Source organism: Danio rerio, chromosome 11 (assembly GCF_049306965.1).
Source record: "Danio rerio strain Tuebingen ecotype United States chromosome 11, GRCz12tu, whole genome shotgun sequence".
NCBI classification, from domain to species: domain Eukaryota; kingdom Metazoa; phylum Chordata; class Actinopteri; order Cypriniformes; family Danionidae; genus Danio; species Danio rerio.
This window is the reverse complement of record NC_133186.1, coordinates 26,926,827-26,950,630: the sequence shown is the minus strand read 5'-3', so window position 1 is coordinate 26,950,630 and position 23,804 is coordinate 26,926,827. Positions and strand designations below refer to the sequence as shown.

At 35.7% G+C, this 23,804-nt stretch overlaps 1 protein-coding gene across 2 annotated transcripts; it reads right to left on the bottom strand.

Annotated features, from left to right (window-relative positions):
- Positions 1–416: 416 nt before the first annotated feature.
- On the bottom strand, positions 417–23,712 carry ipo9 (importin 9). Of its 2 annotated transcripts, none has more exons than XM_005169283.6 (24): positions 23,470–23,702; positions 21,335–21,396; positions 19,095–19,181; positions 18,817–19,018; positions 18,642–18,730; positions 18,463–18,549; positions 16,513–16,632; positions 16,335–16,435; positions 16,174–16,232; positions 13,662–13,813; positions 13,399–13,497; positions 13,203–13,309; positions 10,813–10,952; positions 10,557–10,716; positions 8,513–8,739; positions 8,285–8,433; positions 7,267–7,395; positions 6,882–7,157; positions 4,620–4,786; positions 4,400–4,533; positions 4,202–4,321; positions 4,001–4,108; positions 1,319–1,395; positions 417–1,217 (listed from the first exon to the last, which is right to left on the bottom strand). In XM_005169283.6, the coding sequence occupies exons 1-24, from the start codon at positions 23,633–23,635 to the stop codon at positions 1,107–1,109; spliced, it is 3,129 nt and encodes a 1,042-aa protein (XP_005169340.1). In that variant the 5' UTR covers positions 23,636–23,702; the 3' UTR covers positions 417–1,106.
- Between the last annotated feature and the right edge of the window lie 92 nt (positions 23,713–23,804).

Sequence of the window (23,804 nt, the reverse complement as noted above, 5' to 3'; positions counted from 1 at the left end):
TCAGCAACTCTGCCCTTTATCATTGTAAATTAATATTAGGTGCTTGAGTCTAACATTTTTCATAGTTGTTTTGTTTTATTTTTGTGTTTGTATTGTTTGGGTTTTTAACCAAAATCAGGTTTAATTCCTTGTCAACAGCTCCTTTAGAAATATTATTAACAGGAAAAAATATCTATCTATAATATCTATAACTCTATTCAAATCCATATGATAAATAAGGTCAAAATTAATTGCTTATATTACCTAAAATGTGTAATCTAACACGTTTCTACAGTCACTAAGTACAATTATCATAATTTGAAGGTAGTAGTTTTAAATTGTATATTAATTCTAAGGGCAGTTACTAACATTTTTATCATTTTACAGTAAAAATACTGTCATACAGATGTCTTAAGTTTTCCAAAAACTAGATACAATTACAAATGAGACCTTACCAGGCCTTTTATTTGGAAAGTGTTCTCATACTACAGTGTTAATAAGTCTAGAATCACCACGATAACACTATGATTCTTCATGCTTACCCAACACAGTGCAGCTATAAAGATCATGCTCGTGAGACCACATAATGACAAACAACATGGATAATTTTAATAAGGCCGCCAACAGTTGCAACTTCTTTTCAAAGTTCAGATTCATCATCTGTCATCATAAGTCTTTTTGCCTTCCTCTACAGAAAGATTATGTAACCATTGTGACTTAATAAAGCGAGAAGGTATAAATGGACAGTTCATACTTTTAAATCGTTCCTATACCATTTCCAGTCCCATTGCAGAAAAATTCATTCATCATACCAGACGGGTCAATCAAAGCACAGTAGTGTTTTGAACTCCGATTCAAATGTACCCATTCGGTCAGGTCTGGGATGCAAAAAAAAGCACATCACACCCTGCTCTTATAACATCCCAAAGACTCAATGTCCATCCCTTCCCTTAATAAAACACAGGGAGAGACACGTAAACCTTTACTTTAGTCCTCTTTTGGCTTGTGGGTCGAGAGCGTCGTCCGAAATGCCACTCAAATGTTCAAGTTTGAAAAAAAAAAAGATGACTGAGTGGTAAAGACGGAAACAAAGGACAAGGAGCCGATGTTGGAATTTGGGATACAGCTCAAATACCTATGGACTGCAAGACTCTTCTCTCGACCTCATTCAAGTGGCTGGAAAACATGCTATAGCAAGGCTGCTGAGCAAACTGGGTCAGGAAATCTGTCAGATAAGCCTGTGGAGAAACCGAGGAGAGAAACGCAGGTACACAGGTTATAATAAGAGATAATGATGTGAAGTCTGGTTAAATCGGTAATGGGGATGAGTCAATGTTACCTGAAGGTCAATTTGAAATATCGGATCCTTCAGAGCATCTGGATCTTCATCATCATCATCCTCATAATAATCATCATCTATGGGGAAAACACAACAACTGTTACAAGACAAGCCTTTAAAATAACAAGCACTTTGCATTTTTAGATTGGTTTTATTAAAGCGAGCTCCTGATGTATTTTAGCCCCTCTCGTCCACTACGCTCAATTCATTCTGAACAATTGATTATTCCCAGAATATCAAGATCAATTTTAGGAGGCAGATCCTTCTCATATTGGGCACCTAAACTCTGGAATAGACTTCTTAGTACAGTTCGGGAGGCAGTCACAGTCTGTCAATTTAAAACTAGATTAAACACACATCTTTTTTCATTAACATCTACATAAAACACAAATGCTTTGAAATCCAAATCCTCTAAGAGTTTGTAGAGGACTACCAGAGCCAGGAGCAATTCCGAAAAGACATTATGATTTGAACGGCATCTACGCTTATGTTAGTCTACTTTTAATCACGGGGTTTCCATAATTCTGGACCAGGCCATATCTTGAGCAGATGGTGTGGTGATCATGGAGGAGGGGAAAGCATGAGACTGATTCCTGAAAGACCCCAATAACAGACAAGTCTTTGTATTGATCTCGTGGGCCAGCCTGAACACTCTCCGGTGACCAACGCAGGCATGCATCTTCTAGCCTGCAACTCTGATGGATGTCCAGTGTTCTCCAGCCTCCGGTGCCTAGACTGCAGCTCTGCACAGGAAGCTTGGCCAGAGGAAAAAAGGTTGATCACAACAGAGCCTGGTTGCCCCTAAAGGTTTTTTCCTCCTCTTTTGTCAATTGGTGAAGTTCATTGCCACTGTCGTCACCAACTTGCTTGTGGTGCTGCGCACTGAAGGATTTGCTTTTCAGTGTTTGGACTTTCAGCAGTGAAAATTAAACCAAACTAAACTGAACTTCAACTCCAACTTTTCTTTCCAAAAAGTGTGATATATTGTGCCGACTTGTGCACTCACATTTTCCTAAATGTTTCAAAGAATAGTTTTATTTCGACGACTTCCTTTCTTACTCTTCATACTACCTAATAATACATTTTAATTACTTTGATTCATCCACAAACTTGAGTGCCATAGGGTGCAATGAAGACAACAACTCTCATTTATCAGGACTCGGTTCTGACATCATTAACCTACATGTTTGTTTGTTGTGAATATGCACACTAGCGGCAAAAACTACACACTGTGCATTCAACAAGTGTTAATTCATTTGTTAGTTTATTTCCCCCCCCGTGTTGTATTTATGAAAGTCAGCCTTATTTTTTGTTTCAGCTGTTTCTGTGCTCAAGCAGTGTTACCAAAGCGCCAACAAAAAGTGAGAATTCCCTAAAGCTTTTTTTTAAACTATATTTTAATCTCGTCAACAATAATAAATGTCAATATAGTCAAAGGTATGCTATAGTTTAACTATAGTAATTGGTAATAATAATAGTATAATAATTTTTAGGTTTTTATCAAAGAATTTATTAAAGAAATTAACATTTTTTCAAAAAACAAACAAACTTTATATTTGTGGTCAACCTTAATATTGAAAGACAGAACAACATTGCAATTTTAGACTGAACAATTGCAAATTTAACCTTGTAATTACAGAGTTTGGCGACGCAGTGGCACAGTAGGTAGTGCTGTTGCCTCACAGCAAGAAGGTTCCTTGGCTGAGTCAGTTAGCGTTTCTGTGTGGAGTTTGCATATTCTCCCTGCGTGTCCGCTGGGTTCTCCGGTTTTCTCCACAGTCCAAAGACATGCGGTACAGGTGAATTGGGTAGGCTAAATTGTCCGTAGTGTATGAGTGTGAATGAGTGTGTGGTTGTTTCTCAGAGATGGGCTGCAGCTGGAAGGGCATCCACTGCTTTAAAATGTGCTGGATAAGTTGGTAGTTCATTCTGCTGTGGCGACCCCGGATTAATAAAGGGACTAAGCCGAAAAGAAAATGAATGAATTACAGGGTTTCTGCAGGTTTCACCAAGTTAAATGTAAGACTTTAAGACATTTTTAAGACCATTAGGAACGAAATTTTAGAGTTATACAGGGCTAAATGCTCAGATTTTTTTTATATCCCAGTAAGAAAGAATTTTCACTTGCCCTATCAAAAATGATTAAAATTTAATACAACTAATAATACAATAATAAAAATAATTTAGTTTAAATATTTTTTTTTGTAGATTTTCCATTTACAAACACTATAGCCCTTACCAAAAATAGAATACAAAAATAGAAAATAAAAATAAAACATAGCTGTCAATTACTTCAATCTACAAAAATAAACATTTAATAAAAAAAGAAAAAAGAAAAAATAAAAGAAAAAAAAGAAAAGAAAAAAAAAACCGGTCAGGTCAGTGTCCTCAGCAGTAAATAAATTGAGAACTTTTAAGTAAACACTACTGTAAGGAAAGTAATTAATTGCTATTTTTATATAAAAAGTTAAAAGCTTTATTGAATTGTTGGTGATTGTATAGGTTTTAATGGCCAGATTGGGTAGCTATACATGAAAAATGAAAAACTAAGACCTGTTAAAGCAGATTTAAGACCTACAGCACAAACTTTTAGTAGATTTAAGACTTAAGCACTAAAATTTAATTTTTGAGATTTAAGACTTTAAGACTCAGCGGATAACCTGTATTAATATATGCGTTTACCATATTTGTTGGAAGCAATAAGATCAGACAGAAGCTGTCCGGCTAGTCCTTCATCTTCCTCTTCCTCATCCTCTTCTTCCGCCAGATCATCCCACATTCCACCAGAGTCTGCAAAGCAAACATGAGTAAGCTAGCTTTAGTCATCCCCACATTTCACCATCATCATACTAACAATAGTAGTGAACAGTACCACAAATGTACCTTGGCTCCAGTCTGCAGGATTTGCTCTGTTTGCATTAGCCTCTACCACAGAAGAGAGTTCGTTGACGATAAGTTTAAAGATCTTGACCAGCAAAGGAATGTTGGTCCACCGCTGAGGATCTGAGAGACACTGATCAGTCAGATATCTGACACAATAACAGTTCACAATCAATCAATTAAATCACATTATTGACTTACTCTTGGCTGATTTGGAACGTGTGCAAATTCCCTCGTCTGGATTAAAAATTTCATCTCCTTTGACGACTATATCTTGGAGGCGCTTGTCATTTGTATTCAGACCGTGCTGGAGAAGTTTACACAAGGCGACAGCACTGTGGACAGAGTGCTTACACGGTTATTTCAATGAAAGCTGTGTGGTTTCTTCAAACACACTGGAGACGAGATTGGAAACCCTCACCTGACTTTGCCTTCATACTGGCCGTAGAACAGATGCTGGCGACTCATCCACTCAGCCATGACAAACTCCAGGGCCGGTTTCCCTGTGGGACCTGGAAGACTGCATAGGAATTCCAGCAGGGGCTCCAACTGGGAATGGACCAGGTGGGCGAAAACCATAATCAGGGACTGAAAAATGAAGAGAGAGAGAGAGAGAATGTGTTTCACACCTCATTTGAGCTGCCAGCTGCAGCACAATTCAGACCTACAGTATCTGTCATGCATGAAAATTAATGTTCAATATGCAAAAACAAGCAAACATCTATAACATGCTGAACAAATAGTTTATTAAGAGCTTGCTATTTCTGTTCTGTTGTACATCATCTCATACCTGCATCTAGGGTTCAGTCGTAAACTAAAGTAAACCACACAGTTTTGTTTTCTTTAACTACAAGGAACTAAATGTTTTAGCATGTTAATTACAAATTAAATAAATAAATGTATAAATAAGATTCCCTGTCCTATCAACCACATTCCTGGAGGACCACCAGCTCTGGACATTATCCATGTCTCTTTAACCAAACACACTTAATTCAGATGATCAGCTCATTAGCAGAGACTGAAAAAGAGTGACAAAGGAGACATCCGAAATATGGAGTGTTGGTGGTCCTCCAAGAAATGGTTGAGAAACACTGCTATAAATGATACATAATTAGAAGCAATACGCCTAAACAAAACACCAACACAGTAAGTATATGTAATATACTGTACATGTATATAATTAAAATGTAATATGTAATATACTGTACATGTAATATACTGTACATGTATATTATACATACAGTGTTTGTAACATACTGTAATATAAATGTACAATTACACAGTAATAAAGACACTGTAATATAAAGTGCACCCAATAATTGTTATCCTCTTACAGTTCTATTTTTTATTTTGCCTGATACCTATTTTGAATTACTACAATGTTGATAATTAACAGTCAATTTCCTTAAATTACATATGGCTTAACCGTTGTTATTTAAAATATTTAAGAAGTATTTTTCATATTTCTTTATGTGTAATGTACACACAATTAACCAGGGCTTCATTTGTGCTGGAACATGCCAGATCCGGATGCCGCACCTCTGAAATCTTATCCGGCACCTACATTTTCTAATCCCCCTCCTCAAAAGCACTCCTCGCCCCTCCTCTGTTCACTTTCACTTTTTATCCGCGACTCCCCAACCCTCTTCACTTTCGTCCCTGACACCCCTCCGCCATCCCCGCATTCCCCCACACCTCGCTCTCCACTTTTGTGCGCGACACCTCTACATCCTTGGGTAACATTCCGGATCCGTAACCCCGATCTGTTCCGGGATCTCGCAATTCACAAATTAAGCACTGCAATTAACCTAACACATAATATATACTTCTGTATCCTGTATAAATAAGGGTTTTTAAGAATTTGATGACCAGGTAATTATTATATTTTTTCCCGTACAAAAACAGCAACAAAATAAAACAAAAACAGTAGATTTGATTTAATTGCGGTTCAATAGAAAAGATCTGAAGAATTAGTAAAAGGGCGATCAACCATTTTATTGATCTGCATCTATGGAAGCACATTTTTTTCACCATTGAATAAAAAAAAATAAACAAAACACATACATATATATACACAAACCTTTTAAATACATTTAAATGAATCAATTCTCACAATTCTAATTACTTTGTCACATAATTCTGACATTTCACCTCAAAAATTGCATTTCTCTGAGAATTGTGAGACGTAAACTTGTTATTGTGTCTTCAAGTTACAATTACACAATATAAACCAGCACTTTTAAGGGCAGCACGGTGGCTCAGTGGTTAGCACTGTCACCTCACAGCAAGAAGGTTGTTGGTTCGAGTCCTGGCTGGGTCAGTTGGCATTTATCTGTGGAGTTTGCATGTTCTTTCCGTGTTAATGTAGGTTTCTTAAGGGTGCTCCAGTTTACCCCACAGTCAGAAGACATGCGGTACAGGTGAATTGGGTAAACAAAATTGGCCATAGTGTAAATGTGTGAATGTGAGTGTATGGGTGTTTCCCAGTACTGAGTTGCAGCCGGAAGGGCATCTGCTGCGTAAACAAATGCTGGATTATTTGCCAGTTAATTCTGCTGAGGCAACCCCTGATAAACTTGCAATTTTTTTAACTGGATCGGCAATTTAGAGTTTCTATAGTACAGTTTTAAAGAAAATTGCAAACACACAAAACAAAAACTGGCAGGTAATTATTTATTATTACCTGCATCACACTGAGTGTCTCAGCCTGCTGCATCTTGCTGAGAATAGCACGCAGTATTTGGTCCAGCTGGTCAGCCAACTGAGTGCCAGCTCGGGTAATAAGAGTGGACACCAAACGACCCACAAAAGCAGCGGTGAACTCAGATGTGCGGGGGTCCAGGAGCTGACTGACAACCTGCATGACATACCACAGCCCACTGTGACCTTGCTCATCCTGCCATCGGGCGATCTGCTCCAGCGCCACAGACACATAGGCCCGCAAGCACTCACCGCCATTCTGAAGAGGAGAAAAATAAAAAATTAAAAAATCAACGACAATGCGCTTTAGACAACAACTGACAAGAGGACTCTGAAAAGACATGTCAGATTTGTGTCCGGGCCGCTACCTGCATTGTGGTGTTGTCATCTGTGCGGAGGGTACATTGAGCCACTGCTGGAAAAGCTTGGCACACCAACATGTCGGAGAGCGGAGGTTTAGTGTTGCGAACAACTGTAGTTAAGATATCTATGGAAGTCTGAAAGAGCATAAGGATACACATTACTGACAGAAAGCACTTGTGTTTGTTTAATGCCATACCACATTTATGGGCAGTTACACAACAGATGCATATGTAATATTTCACAATATAACTTCACAAATACACTAACACACTAAAAACAAACATTTTATAATATCAGCTTCAACTAAGATAAAAAGTTATGGACAAAATAAATACAGTTTCATGAAAGATTTGATAAAACTACATGTTTTTCTGGACCCGTAAATACATTTTTAAAAGTGTGTCCTGATAAATATTGCAGTCTCATAACATTAAAAATTCAGCAGCGAAAAGAAAGAATGATTTACAGGCAAGTTACAGATACAAAATTGACATTTTGATGCTTTCACACTATTCAGCACATCTCCAGGAGTCAGTTTAGTATAACACTGCATGAATTAGGGCTGCACAATATTAAAAAAAATTATTGCTATATTTTAATTTTCTGCATTAAATATTGCAATATGGGAAATATTATATTAGTTATATTAAATGGTTTGAAAAACAATATTTGATGGTTTTCTATGGAGTCTAACATTATTTAGGAATTAAATTATAAATAATAACAAAAAATAAATTCACAAAGCAAAAAATGCTTTACTTACTTTGCTTTGTCTTGTTTCTAGACCAAATATCTAAAAATATTTAGATCAAATCAAAATATTGTTGCTTTCAACTTTTCTTTAAACTTATCCTTTCAAGTCTTTCTTTTCCCCCCTCAGAATAAGATTTTATAACTTGCAATTTAGACTTATATATTTCGGAACCATCAGTATTTTTTGGAGAGACTTGAAAAATCTTATGACAAAAATATGCTGATGTTAAATACAGTTAGAGGAAGAACAAAGTAATGAGTTTAACTTACAGCACAAAGTCCTGAAGGGATTTTATCAGGCGGCGCTTGCATAATGCTAACGAGAGTAGGAATGAGGCGCATTTGCATGGGTCCTTGGCAGGCTTCAATCTGGGCAAGCTCCTTAAAGATGTCCTGCGCTAAAGATGCTACGACAGGATCTAACAGAGCAGGAAAAGAGGACATGATAATCTTCTAATATACTAATGATAATGGATGTTGACTATAAAATGATCTTACCATTACTGTACTTGAGGAAGATGGCAATGGTGAGCGGGCAAATCTTGTTCTCAGCACTCGTAGTGAAAGCTGGATCCACAGTGCAAACAATACAGAGGGTCTCCATGACTAACGTGAGCACTTCAGAGCTGAACTGAGCCGCCAACTGAACCAGGCCTTCCAAAACACTGGGCAGGAATGGCTGGAGGACGTGAGTGCTCTCTGATAGCTTTAGCTGATCACAGTAACTGTAAAACAGATAGAGTTAAAAAGAATATTTTGTTTAAGTCACTTTAAAATAAAAGAAAATTAATTTTAAGAAAAAAAAAAAAAGACTGGGGTCAGTAAGATTTCTTTTTCATTTTACCATAGCATGGCTGAATTTATTTGGTGAAAATGCAAAAGTAATTTTAAAATAGCTGTATTTTAATATATTAAAATGCTATTTCTTCCTGTGATGTAAATACTAGGGTTGGGTATCATTTGGGGTTTTTCGATACCGGTGCTAAATCAATACTTTTAAAACGCTACCGGTGCCAAAACGATCTGAGCAGATACTTTTGATCCACAAATTTATGGGGCAACGACACTAGAAAAAAATCTTTTATTTGACAAAAAAAATAAATTAAACAAGATAATTAAAGTATAAAGTATGCATCAATACATACTTTATTTATTTGAATTGAATTGCGTTAATATTTTTCTTTTGATCATTTGTTTGTTTTTTTAAGATTTGCGCAATGCAATTAACATTACATGAGCTTACTACTAACCTGTGACAAAGCTGTCATCAAAGTCAGGGAACACCATGAAATCTAATGACTTGGTTTAATCTGAATAAGACAATAATATGATTGAGGTGTTTTCATAAGTTGCTTTTTGAATGTTACTTTTATGATCCCGTTTTACAAGTAATGGCACATACTGTAGATTGATTAACATCATTGCCCCACCAGGCTATCCATGTTTCCTCTGGAGTGTTTAATTTTTTTTGATCATAACTGCAGTTCCGCAGTTTTCCTTTCATTCAGGAACATTTCATGCATGTTTCCTTGACAAACTGAGGTATTGGGTGAGAATATAAAGTAAGGTCTGATGGAAGATGTTGTTTTAATGAAATTTGAAACAACCTGCCATGGAAAGAAAAAATCTTTGTATTTTGTGACAGGTGTCTACGGAAACCCGGAAGGGATTGATGGTGGAGAAAAAAAAAAAAAAAAAAAGAGTGGAAGAAAAAAAAAATTTGTGGGAGAAAAAAAAAAAATGATAGGTAAACTTTTTTTTGAAAGTTTTTGCGTTCCTTCGCCAAGATGTTTTACGTTATCTCGCAAATATGTTACAAGAACGAACGCCAAGCATCACAGACGGTGTCTCTCAAAGTTGTTAAGAGATGGTGTGACAACGCATATCTATGTGTGCCTTTGATGTACCTCTTGTTGCTTCTTACGTCCTTGCCGGAGTACCAGTGGCACTGAAATTAGGCACCGAAATTCATATGCTACTTTGGTCCGGTGCACACTGGTTACATAGCACCGGGTTTTGGTACCCAACCCTATTAAATACTTTAGACTTATTTGAATAAAATCCTTTTAATCATCATAATTTTTAAAGAAAATATTTTAATATGTTGATATGGTGCTCGAATTTCTTTTTTTCCATTAATGCAATGAAAACAGTTCTTAGTGCTTGCTTACATTGACTGAAAATTATATTAATAAAAAGTGTTTGTTATGTAAAAGAGAAATATTATGTGTAATAATTTTCATTTAGAAACAGCCATACTAAAGTATTTTAGAAATAATAATTATTGCCAAAAACCTTTGAATAGCATTGCAAATTAATACTTAAGGCAGTATTTAACAATAATAACAACAATATATACAAATACAATAATAATAAGTTGGTTATTTGGTTTAATCCACATATTAACATTTTTGTGTGTGCATTCATTGCGACATTCAGTGCTAAAACTATTTATTGTGCATTAGTAGAATATAAACAAAGAGGTGCAAATAAAACCACAGTTTCTGCAAACTATTAAATGAAGTGGAAACAGAAGTCTCACCCCCAGATAGCTCTGACGGCAGAGATGCGAACAGAGGGTGGCTGGCTTTCGTGTAACCCGCTCACGGTGGCCTGCAGGAACTGCTGAATGAGCTCTGGAGACATCGCTGCAGTGAATCGACTGGCTGCCCATAAGGCCCGACCCAGCAGGAACGGAGAGGCTGCTGGAAATCAAATAACACATGGATGAGATCCGGTCTTTGTTCTTGGGTGGTTTAAAGTTGTACGATCAAAAGGAATATGTTAAAGGAGGCTACCAGGTAAATTGAGGTCCGCGAGGATGACATTGGCAAGAAATCCATGCATATCGAACTGCACACGACCATTCTTTACATTCTCTGTGATGATGGTTTTGACTGATCCCAGCGCCAGCATGCAAGCTTCATGCACCTTCCACCTGCATAACAGCGGAGAGACACTGATGTGAAGCAAAACAATAAAAGAACAAGTTTGCTTGTGATAGAATGTAAGATGTGTTTATTTTACTACAGGGTTCCCGCTCGTTCATGAACACATTCAAGACTATTAAAGCACCATTATTTTCAAATGAAGCACCTTTTTAATTGCCCCCAGCATGTGTAGCGCTATGAAAATCTTTATTGTATTTAAAGTTAAATTAAATACTGGTAATACTACTATTATCCATATATTTATATGACATATGTTTGTTTTTAAATACTTTCTAACCCTGGAATAAAGATTTCTAAAAATTTAAGCTATTTTACTTTCAATAATTGTGGGAACCCTTTAACTATGACGGGACACATATTTCATGTTTTCATCTGTTTCATAAGTAATTGATTCAATTCACTCACAAATTCAATTCACTTCTATAGATTGAATACAGTACAAACTGGCTTTTATATTGAGTTAGCACTAAATATCAATTTTCTTTTATAAATGTAGCATGGGCAATGTGATTTCATTCAATATATATATTTTTTTAAAAATCATCACAGTATTTCCTATTTTTCTTTGCTTCTGGAGAAAATCTAACTTCTTTTAGTTTTGCTTAAATAACCGCAGTTTAAAAATATATATTATTAGACCCTACAAGAAATAAATTTTTTAGATTGCCTACAGAATAAACCACTGTTGTCCAAAAATTAACCAGCATAACTAACCAAACTTGCTGAATACTAGATCTTACTATAAGAACCGTGTAAATATTATGTATAATGTGTGATGTCATGTGACTAACGAAAAACATGAGTGTCATTACTTAAAAAACCCGTTCCAGGGAGTGGCTAGAGGAGCAAGGGGGTAAGTGAGGGAGCTCTTATTTGTTTGTTGATAGAATCATATAATTCATCCTTTTTGTTTTGTCTTAACATTTGTTAAATTTGCAATAAAGGAAATAAACAAGATGCACATGCAAGATGATTGACGAGTCACTAGTATTGCCATCTGCAAAAGCTTTATCTTTGGGTCAACCGCTACACTTACTATATCTAATAACGCATCTAAAAATAGTCTTTATGGCAAAGACAAAAATTTAGTTATTACTAATTAGTTACTAAAACTATTCTGCTTAAAATAATCTTCTTTTTATTAAAAATCAGTTTGTAAATAATTAAAAAAGGAAATGAAACCAGGGTTTCTGCAGGTTTTACAAAGTCCAATTTAAGACTCTTTAAGACAGTTATAAATGAAATTTCAGACCAACACAGGGCTAAACACTAAAGATTTATCCAATAGCCCTAAAGTTTACTTGCCTCATTCCAAAACAATTCATTCATTCATTAATTTTCTTTTCGGCTTATACCCTTTATTCATCAGGGGTCGCCACAGCAGAATAAACCACTAACTTATCAAGCATATGTTTTACGCAGCAGATGTCTTTCCAGCTGCAACCCATCACTAAAAAACATCCATACACTCTCATTCAAACACATACACTACAGCCAATTTAGCCAATTCAATTCACCTGTACTGCATGCCTTTGGACTGTAGGGGAACACCCAGAGGAAACTCACGTGAACACAGGGAGGACATGCAAACTCAGAAATGCCAACTGACCAAGCCAAGGCTCGAACCAGCGACCTTCTTGCTGTGAGGCTATCGTGCTACTCACTGTGCCACCATGATGCCCCAATCATGATGATTTCTTGGCCGCATATTTTAAATAATGTGTAAAAACAAGCAAACCATAGTTGTATACAAGAACAATTTTAAAACAATTTCTTCTTCTAAAAAAAAACATTGGTAAAGAGAGTTTGGTTAAAAGTTTTTTTTTGAGACAGATTGTTGGTGATTGGAGAAAGGGACATATGCAAACTAAGACTTGTTTAAGACCTTTAAAACAATATTTCAGTAAATTTAAGACCTTTTAAGGCCTAAAATTTAGCTTTTGAAATGTATTTTTAAGTCTCCACAGAAACCCTGTTCACACAAGGGCTAATAATTTTGCCGTCAATTATATACACAGTGTATGTTGCATATATACACAAAAATACAGAGATAAAGGCTGACTAAACAATTACACAAATCGCAGTAAGCAATCTAATCAGCACACTCTTTGATATAAATTCATGTCTATTCCAATTAAAACACACCGGTGCTCTTTAGGATTCCATATTAACTCATCAAATTGAGAATGTATTAAAATAGAGCCACTGATATTTTTGAAAGCAGCATTTGTGTTTACCAGTGCTCACTGCCAGTGTTCTTGGCTTGCTCTGCCTCCTGAAGGTGTCGTGTTGCGGCTGCCGCTAAAGCTGCAGCACTCTCGTTCTGAAATTCAGCAGCAACAGCCTGATAGACAGAAGCAAGCATTAGAGATGAAGAAAAAAAAAAAAAGGAGAACATTCAAACATCCACAAACAAACTCCCAACGCTCTCACCAGCAACAGATCCTGTGCTGATATCCGAACCGAATAGGAGAACGTGTCATCATCCTCATCCTCGACAAACTGCTGTGGGTTGGCCGTCCACACCTTGATCTGTGAGATGGATTTGAATGTGAAGATAAAAGCTATATATATATATATATATATATATATATATATATATATATATATATATATATATATATATATATATATATATATATATATATTTACACACGTGTATAAAAAGACAACACACACTGACACCTCCCACAAACCTGATCCTCCGTGATCTGCATGTAAAGGATGATGTAATAGATGAGTTCCGGTAAAGCTTTCTTCACTGTGCTCTTGAACTTCTTGTTCTCCAAGAGTGTGTGGACAAACTCAAAGATGCTGAAGACGAGGTTTTCAAAGCCAAGGACCTCACCTGTGAAAACAACAGCTCACATTTACATGCACACCAATACACTGATAACTCACCAATATGTGAGCCTGGGACCACAAAACTGGACATTAGGGTTAATTTAATTTGAAAATTAAGGTTTATACAGGACATGAAGGATGAATAAATAAGCTTTCCACTGACATATTGTTTTTTGTTTGTTTGTTCAGGATATTATTTGGCTGAGATGCAACTATTTGAAATTGCCATCAGTGTTTCAACAGATACTCGATGTTAATTCAGACAGACACAAAAACAAAGAATGCAGTTTTTTTGTTGTTGTTGCAAAGATCAGTGGTCACTAACAGGTGAATCAAGGTCCGTGTCTAGACCCAGGAGCGTTCCATATAAACACAGACATACAACAGGTCTGTTACTTCAGTCCCGCTCCTAGTGAGTGTTCTTGCACTATTCACTGTGTATACATCACTCCCGCTATTCACTCTGTTAACCCGCTGTCTACTAAGAAAAGTTTATTTTTCGACTGACTGATTCCGCTTAATTAAGAGATAAGAGCCAAATCCTCCCTCTTTTTTCATTCACTACGATGGTGCTGGTAAGTGAAACAGAGCTCTCTGGATTCATAATAAAATCATAAATAAAAATGTGTTATTGCCTTGGTAATGCAAGCATGTAAACAGAAGTAATCAATACTTTGAATGTACTCAATTAAGATGTGTTGACAAATATTATCTGCATAATTAGCTGAGACTGTTGAGTCGAGATGCAAAATAGAAGAAAATAAAATTTAAGCTTTATCTCTTTATTTTCTTAAGCTATTTATTTGAACATACAATTTCCAAAATGCTCTACTTTTATTTAATTAATGCTAGAACATGCAAATCTACAATCATATGTGTGAAGCTGTTGCTTTGTCAGGTGTTTGTTAACCAATAAATGTTTATTGTTCTTTGAATTGTTCTGTAGGCATTTTCTCTAAGCATTGCACAAACCATACCGTACTGAAACGTGATCCTTAAACCATGATACATATTAAACTGTGAGTAGATTGAACCGTTGCACCCCTATATATATAAATCACCTTTAAAGCTGTTCAAAAGATTTTTTAGCAATGCATATTACTGATCCAAATTTAAGTTGATACACTTATGCAATTAAATTTTTAAAATTGCATCATGAAACGTCACTTTGACTTTATATTCTAAGAATTTTTGCCATAAAAACAGACTAACAAATATAGTAACTTGGACTTATAACATTTATATACTGCTACTCTCTGAGGAATTGATGTGCTTCTATTATTCTCACTTGTAAGCCGCTTAAGATAAAAGCATCTGCTAAATGACTAAAAGTAATATAAATAGATTATTTTGACTTGAACAAAACACTTTTGGCTTTTAACACAAATACACCTGTATTTGACTGCTTTTGTGGTCCAAGGTCACATATCAGCTTGCAATAACCCATTATCGCAGTTTAGATGCAACCAATAGCCCAACAATGCATGAAAACACAGCATTTACAAAACTTAATTAAGAAATTAGTTTTTTTTCCTAAACAGTGATGTCAGAATGTAATCGTTTGCATAACGAACTCTGAGCCTTTCATTTGTTATGTTGGTTATAAATAAAACATCAAAAACTGAATAGGAGTATTGCAACATGTTAGCAGGAAACTCACAGCTCATATATTAGCATCTCAAGATGCAGCATTTTGATTGCACAGCTTCTACTTCTGCTGCATGAGATGATGAAAACACACTTTTATCATTATTTAGGTCAAGAAAGCATATGAAACTGAGGTATATTACCACCTCCCTTACAAGAGAATGTCAGCTCGATCTGGATGTGCTTAAATCTGCAGTAAAGATGCATTCCTATCACACATGCACACTTTATTATAGCGTCAGAAAGCAGGTTGATGCTTTATTTATGCTGGGCAGAATCAGTAAAAAGTTAAAACATTTAGCTGACAATCAGTTTATGTTAAACCATTAACATAACGGTCAAGCCATTTACACAATCACATAGTCAGTTTAAAGCGAGAGTTCATCCAAATATAAAAATTTCCTCACTATTAACTCAGAATCAAGCGGTTCTTTAAACTATTATAAATTTCCTCTGCTGAAACACAAATATAAATTAAGATTTTGTAAAGAATGCTTAAAAAAGCAGCTTTTGAATATTATGAAAGTCAATGGATGTTTTTCCCAACATTCTTCACAATATCAAATATATGTGTTCAACAGTAAGGAATGAGTGGAAGATGAGTACATAATTTTTATTTTTGGGTGAACTATCACTTTAATGAACACAATCGGGTTAAAAATCATGCATGTAAACACACTCATTGACAATCAATTCCAAAAATAAAGTGTCCCATACCATCAGAGTCAACTGGATCATCCACTTCTTCTGTGTAGTTGACCTCAGTTCTCACATAAGTTCACATTAGGTTAGGGAAAAGTCCTTGAAAATGGTATTTAAATAACTGATGAACATGTTAGAGATTCTAATATTCGTAAAAGTTTTGAATAAAAGGATATAAAGAGGCACTCTCTGTCAGCGTGTTCCACACAATAGGAAGAATCTGTTGCATTGAGGACACCATGGGTTTGGGGAAGTTCTTCACCAATGCCGTCACTGCCTATGAGTAGACAACAACACATATTTACATTAACATCATTAGGTGAAACAGCTAGTCATGACGGGGTGGTTTGTTACCTTCAGCACTTCCATCTTCAGGCCACTATCGGAAGTTGGACCATCTGGGATCTGCAGGGCCTGTATAAAGGCTTCTGTGAACTGCTGGACTACAGGGAAGATCAGAGCGTTGGCAGCACCCTGAAACCAAGTAAAACTGTATTAAACATCAATAGCGGGCAGGGGCAGACTTGGTGATTTGAGTGCCCTAAGAAAACTCAAAACACGGTCTTTCAGTATAGATATTTTTTTCTCTGTAGAGCTATTTTTTTTTGTAAATAATCTGCATGTTAAAAATATATTTTAAAGTGAAACCTTTATCTTATTAATGTACAATTAAATACAATACATACACAAATACAAAAACAAGTTTACAAACTACAGTATGTACAGTTAATTAGCCATATTTGATTTTAGTTTTTAATATTTGTATAGGCAGTACTGTTTATGTGGGCCCTGGTTTGAAAAGAAGTAATGAGTTTAACATCGAAATGAATATGGACAAATTTTACAACATATGAAAGAAAATTGATAAAAAAAAAAGCTATACGATTAATATAGGCTTCTTGTCATTAGTCAGGGCCCCCTAATTTCCCGGGGTCCTAAGCGGCTGCTTAAATCGCATATTGGCTAATCCGCCCCTGATAATATGTTTGATATGTAAACTTTAGTTATAACATGGTGAAACATATTGAGAAAAATAAAAATAAACACTTTGATGGCAAAATTGTGTTTATTTAGTTGAGATAGATAAATTTTACACAGTAAAACATATTCAAAACTTTTGAGTTCATAAACCATTTTATGTTTTTAACCCATTATTGGGCAAAGAACTATATATGGTAACTTCATTGACATTGATTATAACATATATTATGAAAGCATGCTTTGAAATATTTTAGTTGAAATATTCACAGCTCAAATAAACAGTTATGTTAAATTTCAGGACTTAAAAATACAAACCCTAGCGATTCAAGTCATTAAAATGCAAGCAGTTGTTAATTTAGTGGATTAATTTAAAGTTTGTGCTATTCAACAAGCCTTTTAATTCAATAGCTTTGGCATTGATTGTTCCATAAACAAAACATTGAAATACTTATTTATGAAACCAATGAGTAAAAACAGAGTCCCCTACAAAGGGTTAAAAGATTTCTTTGCTCACAAACATCAAAATTTACGGACCTAATCATTAAATAATTACAAAATTTAAGTAATTTGTACAGTGCTCAGCATATTTAAGTACACCCCTCACAAATTTATCTTTTAAATTCATATTTTAATAGGAAGCTATACAATGTTATCTTTGTGCATATACTGTACATTACATTAGTCAGTACTGAAGCCAAATCTGGAACTAAATAACTAACAATAACGGTCCAAAAAGTAGTACATCCAAATGTATATGTTATAGAAAAATATTAAATACAAATTTAAAGACAAAAAATCAAGAAAAGCAAAAAAAAGTTGAAAAATTTAGTTGAAGTTTTGTAGTTTGTAATTTTTTTTGTGATATTTTGCTTGAATTTAATTGTATTATCTTTGATAATGGTGAATAAAATATTATTTAATAAATATATCTGTTTAATAAATCTGTTTTGTTTAAATGGACCAAAATACATTGCTTATATTCACTGAGAAATGGATAAAAAAAATATTCATTTTCAAAAGGGGGTGTACTTAATTACGCTGAGCACTATAGCTGTAATGCAATTGTCATAGGCTGATTTGGTGCTCAAGAAAAAATATGAATACTAAAAAAATAGTTTTTATAATTACTTTTACTGAAATGATGATGGGTTTTATTTTGCAAGACTATTATTTTTTAAAGAATCCCTTTTGTGACATTCCTAATAAATTATAAAATGTACTGTCATTTTAACCAATTTTCTGCATCCAACCTAAATAAATGTAAAAATGTCTCTTGCTCACTCTCTCTTACATTTTAACCGAAGCAATTCACTAAATCTTTACCTTTGCTACTTCATCAATCGCACAGATGAGATTGGCACATGTTGTAAAGATCTCAACTGCTCTGGATCGAGTGCGAATACTATAAACCTGCAAAAGCAATGAACACCACCCAACCCCACTTTTGTTAGTTTCATAAGTTACAAAAAAACTACAATGTAAATATGAGCCAAGTATAATACCTCTGCCATGGTAAAAATCTTGTACATCTGAGGCAAAATGACAGGAGCAACATCCGGCATCTGCACATCGGTCACCTCTCGAGTAAATTCTATGAAACACAACATGATAACTTACCTAAAACCAAAACAGGATCACTTATTGTGAATTTGAAGAAGATGTGCTTCAAATCATTACCCGTCAGGACTCTCATGGCGCCGTGTACAGCATTGACATCTCCACTGGCCAGCATGTCCATGAGGAGCTTGAAGAGCCCAGGCCAAGCTTCAGGCCAGTCCCAGTGTGCAATAGCCGAAAGGGCGTAGGCCACGCTGGAGCGTACCTTACTGATAGCCTCCCGCAAACCACTGGGCAACAGCTCACGGATCGCAGCTTTGGCCTGAGCAGAAAGAGCAATTAATATTACTATATCTCCATTAATCATGAATGTTTGGATCTAAATATGTGATTCTTACCCATTCTGTCGTCTCTGGAGGCCTGTATTTTTCTGACTGGGCGCACCAGTGGGTCTCCACATACTGCTTTAATATGACAGAGGCCAACTGCAAACGAAATACAGCAAACACATTTAGCAAAATTAACAATGGTTTGTTTATTTGGTAAAAGTTTGTGTGAAATCAAAAATATATACTGTTTATTTTATTAGCGCACATTGTCATCCTTTAGGTGAACAAGTAATCTGTGCAAGTTAATCCAGTGAACAAAAGGTTTTTGGTAATTTTTTTGGTAATCTTCAATCAAAGTCTGACCATTTGCGTTTGGAGTGGTGGTTTTTCTCTCTTGACGTCAGTTTGACAGCTTCAGACCAAGCGGCAACCTCCCGCTTTCCCTCATGAAGCTAATTTAGAAGTAACTGAAACTGCAATTCATCGAAATTCCACTAGTTTTGACTACATAAGAGCAAATTTCTACTAACCCCACTGTTAAAATGGACAACTTTACAGCAGAAAAAAGTGTTTACAGCCTGATACAAAGAACGATTTTGGTGTATCTAGCTAATATTACACTTCATGACAACTGTGAGGAGGGTTTTTTAATAACTCATCCATTTAGTTTATATTATATTATATTAAGACTGCATAATTAAGGGGGCCACTTGAGTGACAGCTAGGTCTTGCTTATCGTCGTCACTTCACCACAGCTGATTCCAGCTGATTAGCCGCTGAACTCTGCATATACATCGTATTTTTGTTTTGTTTTATGTGGCTTTACACAGTCAGCTGCTTTTTGGAATTATTTCCAACAATTATCAGTTAATATGGCATACTATGGGCACTTTATTGTGCTCACAAACCTTTCACGTGGCATCCATTTCCCAAGTGAGTGGAATTCTTACTATATATATATATATATATATATATATATATATATATATATATATATATATATATATATATATATATATATATATATATATATACATACACATTATTTTATTTAAATTATAATTTCTATCATTTTCTTTAGAACTGCAATGCACCTCAGAATCTGACAGATTGATTAGCTGTAGGCTGTTTATCATCTTAAACATTGTCATACAGTTTAATGCCTAGATTTCATAAATAGTCTGGCATTTACATTCGCCCTGTAGAAAAACGTCAAGAACAATGCTTAGTGGGTCAATGCATTGAAACTGTTTTTTTTTAAACACTGAACGCTTTATTGATATAGTATACAACCAAGCACATGTGTTCAAAACACAAACGAGTCGCAGGTAATGAAGTATTAAGCGTTTCTCCCAAAGAAAAGCCAGACAAAGGCACCATGTACACTGTCGGGTCTTGATGCCCAATTCCGATTTTTTGCAAATATCCGATTTGTTTGGCTGTCTGTTAATACGTTGTTTTAATTGTGAGCCATATCCAATTCATGCGTTTACACTTGTCAAACAATTTACGATGTCGCGCATGCATAAAAGCGAGATTTAGCATCTGCGTCACACTAGCCACGATGGAAGATATTGTCTTGTTTTTAGCTCTGCGAAATATGTGAAGTGTAGTATAAGCATTGAATGGTTTAGTCCAGATTTACCCCCCATGCAGTTTATGTAATGGTATGGTCCTGATGTGTGTGTGTGTATAATTAACGATGTAGCCTCTGCCCGTGTACGCACTGGTGTTGGAGAGAATAAAGTTGTTCTATGTGTAGCCCGCAGTGCGTGTATTAATAGCGACAAAAAGCAAAAGTTACAAGTTCGCCCAACTTTCAAAAGATTTTGAGGTGGAGGTGGGAAAGGGCCGTCATCGCAGCTTGGGCTAATAGTTTATATGCTTTAATGATGTCCTCCTCCATTCAGAGGAATTTGTGGGTATGAGAGAGGGATCTCAGGTCTGGTGGCGACTGACCACTTTTCTCCTCTGCATTTCCTCTGATGTTGTCTCGTCTAGTTGGAGTGATGGTGCCAGTTGGCCACGCCCACTTGACTTGTAACTTCATTTGCGCTCTTCAGAAACCTATGGGTGACGTCACGGACACTACGTCCATATCTTTTATAATCTATGCTTCAGACAAAATGTTCCTGACCATGCCCACCTTACTGATAGTTTGCTATGAGAGAATGATAAGAAAATAGAAAGCTCCACCCCTACTAATCATCTCTTTTCAGTTGGAACTACATCATCAAACTGAAATTTAGTCAACTTCCGGTTCATGCGGACTTTAATAAATGCTGTTAAATGCAGATATCAAGTCTTACTTGGCGAATAGCGAGTGCTCCGTGTGGGTCGACTGTGAGCTCTGCAAGGTGAACTCCAAACTCTACAAAAACAGGAGCAAAAATATTAGGTCACTTCCTGCGTGAGACCAAAAATAACAATTAGCAAAACAAAACAAAGTAAAAAAAATAAAAAAAAAGTAATTTACAAGCTCTATGCTGATCAACAGAAAGTTGATAGTTTACCCACATATAAAGATTAAAAAGATTTTTAGCTGGAAATGTTCTCAGTGCTTGATGCTTAATAAATGTAAAACCCTAATCAGTGGAACTAAGTAAAAAGAAAAAAGTAAAAAAAAAAAACATACAGGCAAAACAAAATCAATTCTAGTGAGATATTGACTTCTAACAAAGCTAAAGGATTAGATTGTGCATGAGCTAATGAATTTAGCTTAAGAAAATTTTGTTACAGCTCTATATGTTTTTGACCATCAAAAAGTCCTGGTAGATTTGACTAACAATATATGAATAACTAAGGGCCACGGTTTTATCTAAAAATGTTCTTTAACTAAAGTCAACTGCAACTGTTGGACTGTAAATCACAATAAAATTTGCATTTTGGTGTGAACTAAAATGCATTAGATGCAAGTCACACAACACTGCTATCATCATATTTCATCATCCATGGATTTAGTTCAATAAGAGGCTAGTAGCCAACAGACAATGTTACTGCTGACACCAAACACACAGCAGATCCATGAGAGAGGCCACAACCCACTGAACAACTGACTTTCAAGGGTAATTCTGCAATTATGTGCTTTTTTCCTAAACAAAGCATACAGTGTACAGTCCATAGATACACGACTGTTCAAAAGTTTGGAGACGGTGTCATTTTAAGAAGAAATTAACACTTTTATTAATAGAAATTGCATACAAATAATCTATTTTTCAAATCACTTTACTTTAAGCAATTAGATTTGCGGTCCAAAGACACACTTCGCAAAGATTTGGGGTCTATTTGTTATTTTTATTAAGAATGTACTTAATTGTTCAAAAGTAATAGTGAAGGTTTTTTGTATATACCTGTTATAAAACAAAAGGTTTCAAATAAATGTTTAGCTATTTTGACTGTCTTTTATCCACAAAAAATGGCTCATTCCTCCAAACATATTGAACAGCACTGTCTTTAGCATGAGTACTAAAGAGACATGTTTCTCACTTAAAGTCAACATACAAAACACATCCTTATCATTATTAATGCATTCACCTTTTTCCATTACTGATCTCTATATTTATACATTTTATTCCTTTAGTCAACGCTACAGATTCCCAATCAGTGAAAATAAAGAGGATTCTGCTCTTTCTCCCCAAATAAAGATGATGAAACAGCCACAAAACTCCAAGCAATAAAGCAACTTTAAAAATACTGGGTGATGTAACCATCATGATAGTGGGTATTTGGACTTAATATTAACATGGACACTAGAATAATCCTCAAGTGGTCAGCTGTGTTTTGGCATTGTAATTAGAAAGCGAAATAAAAGGATGAAGAGGTCTGCTATGATAAAATATTAATAAAACAGAACATTTAAGGGGTAGTTTATCCAAAATCTAACCACTGACCATATTCTTTCGTGAAACACAAAAATGAATCACCATTCACTTTAATTGTATGGATATTTCTTTACAATAAAATGTTTTTTGAGGCTGTCAGACTGAAAATAGACCAATAAAATATATGTAAAAGTGATATAGTTTTGGAGCAACATAAACATGAGGAAACAGAGTGAGTTGGGCGGGAACAATAACTTGGAAATTGCATTTAGAAAGGCGTTTTTATAACCATAAAGTTAGGAAAACGAGTGCAAAAGTGAAACTAACTTGATGTAGAAGAGCACAGCTAAACTTCACACTCGTATTATTTACCTTATGACTGAACAACCATCAAGTTACAAATGCGGGAACATGTTGAAATCGGCTGCACACTTCGCCTCATAATTCCATTCAATATTTTTAACAATGCATCGTAAGTACATGAATTATAACCACGGCCAAAACACACAACAAAATCAGCATTTGAACTGTGAAACAAAGTCCAGCAAGGTCTGTGTGTTAAATAGTTGTGCTCTTCACATGGTGTCATGCATGTTGTGGCTGCATCTCATGTCAGTTCTTACCCTCCGTCACTTCCAGCACTTTAATGCGCTCCTCCGCCGCCGCTCGCACTTCTTGCACCGGGGACAGAATGGCGTTCAGCGCGTCTATCAGAGTCTCCTTCAATCCTTTGTCCACCTGGTCGAGACTCGAAACCGGGCCGGGGCCCGACGCGCTCATACCCGCCATATTTTCGCCAGTCTTGCCGAGGCTAACGGAGAGATGACCGGGGAGCCGACGGAAGGATGCACAGCGCGCCAATGCACGTTCAGGGAGGGACTATGAAACGATGAAATGTTGCCATTCGAGAATCATTGGCGCTTTCATAACCATAATGGCTCCATCCAGAGGAAAGGAG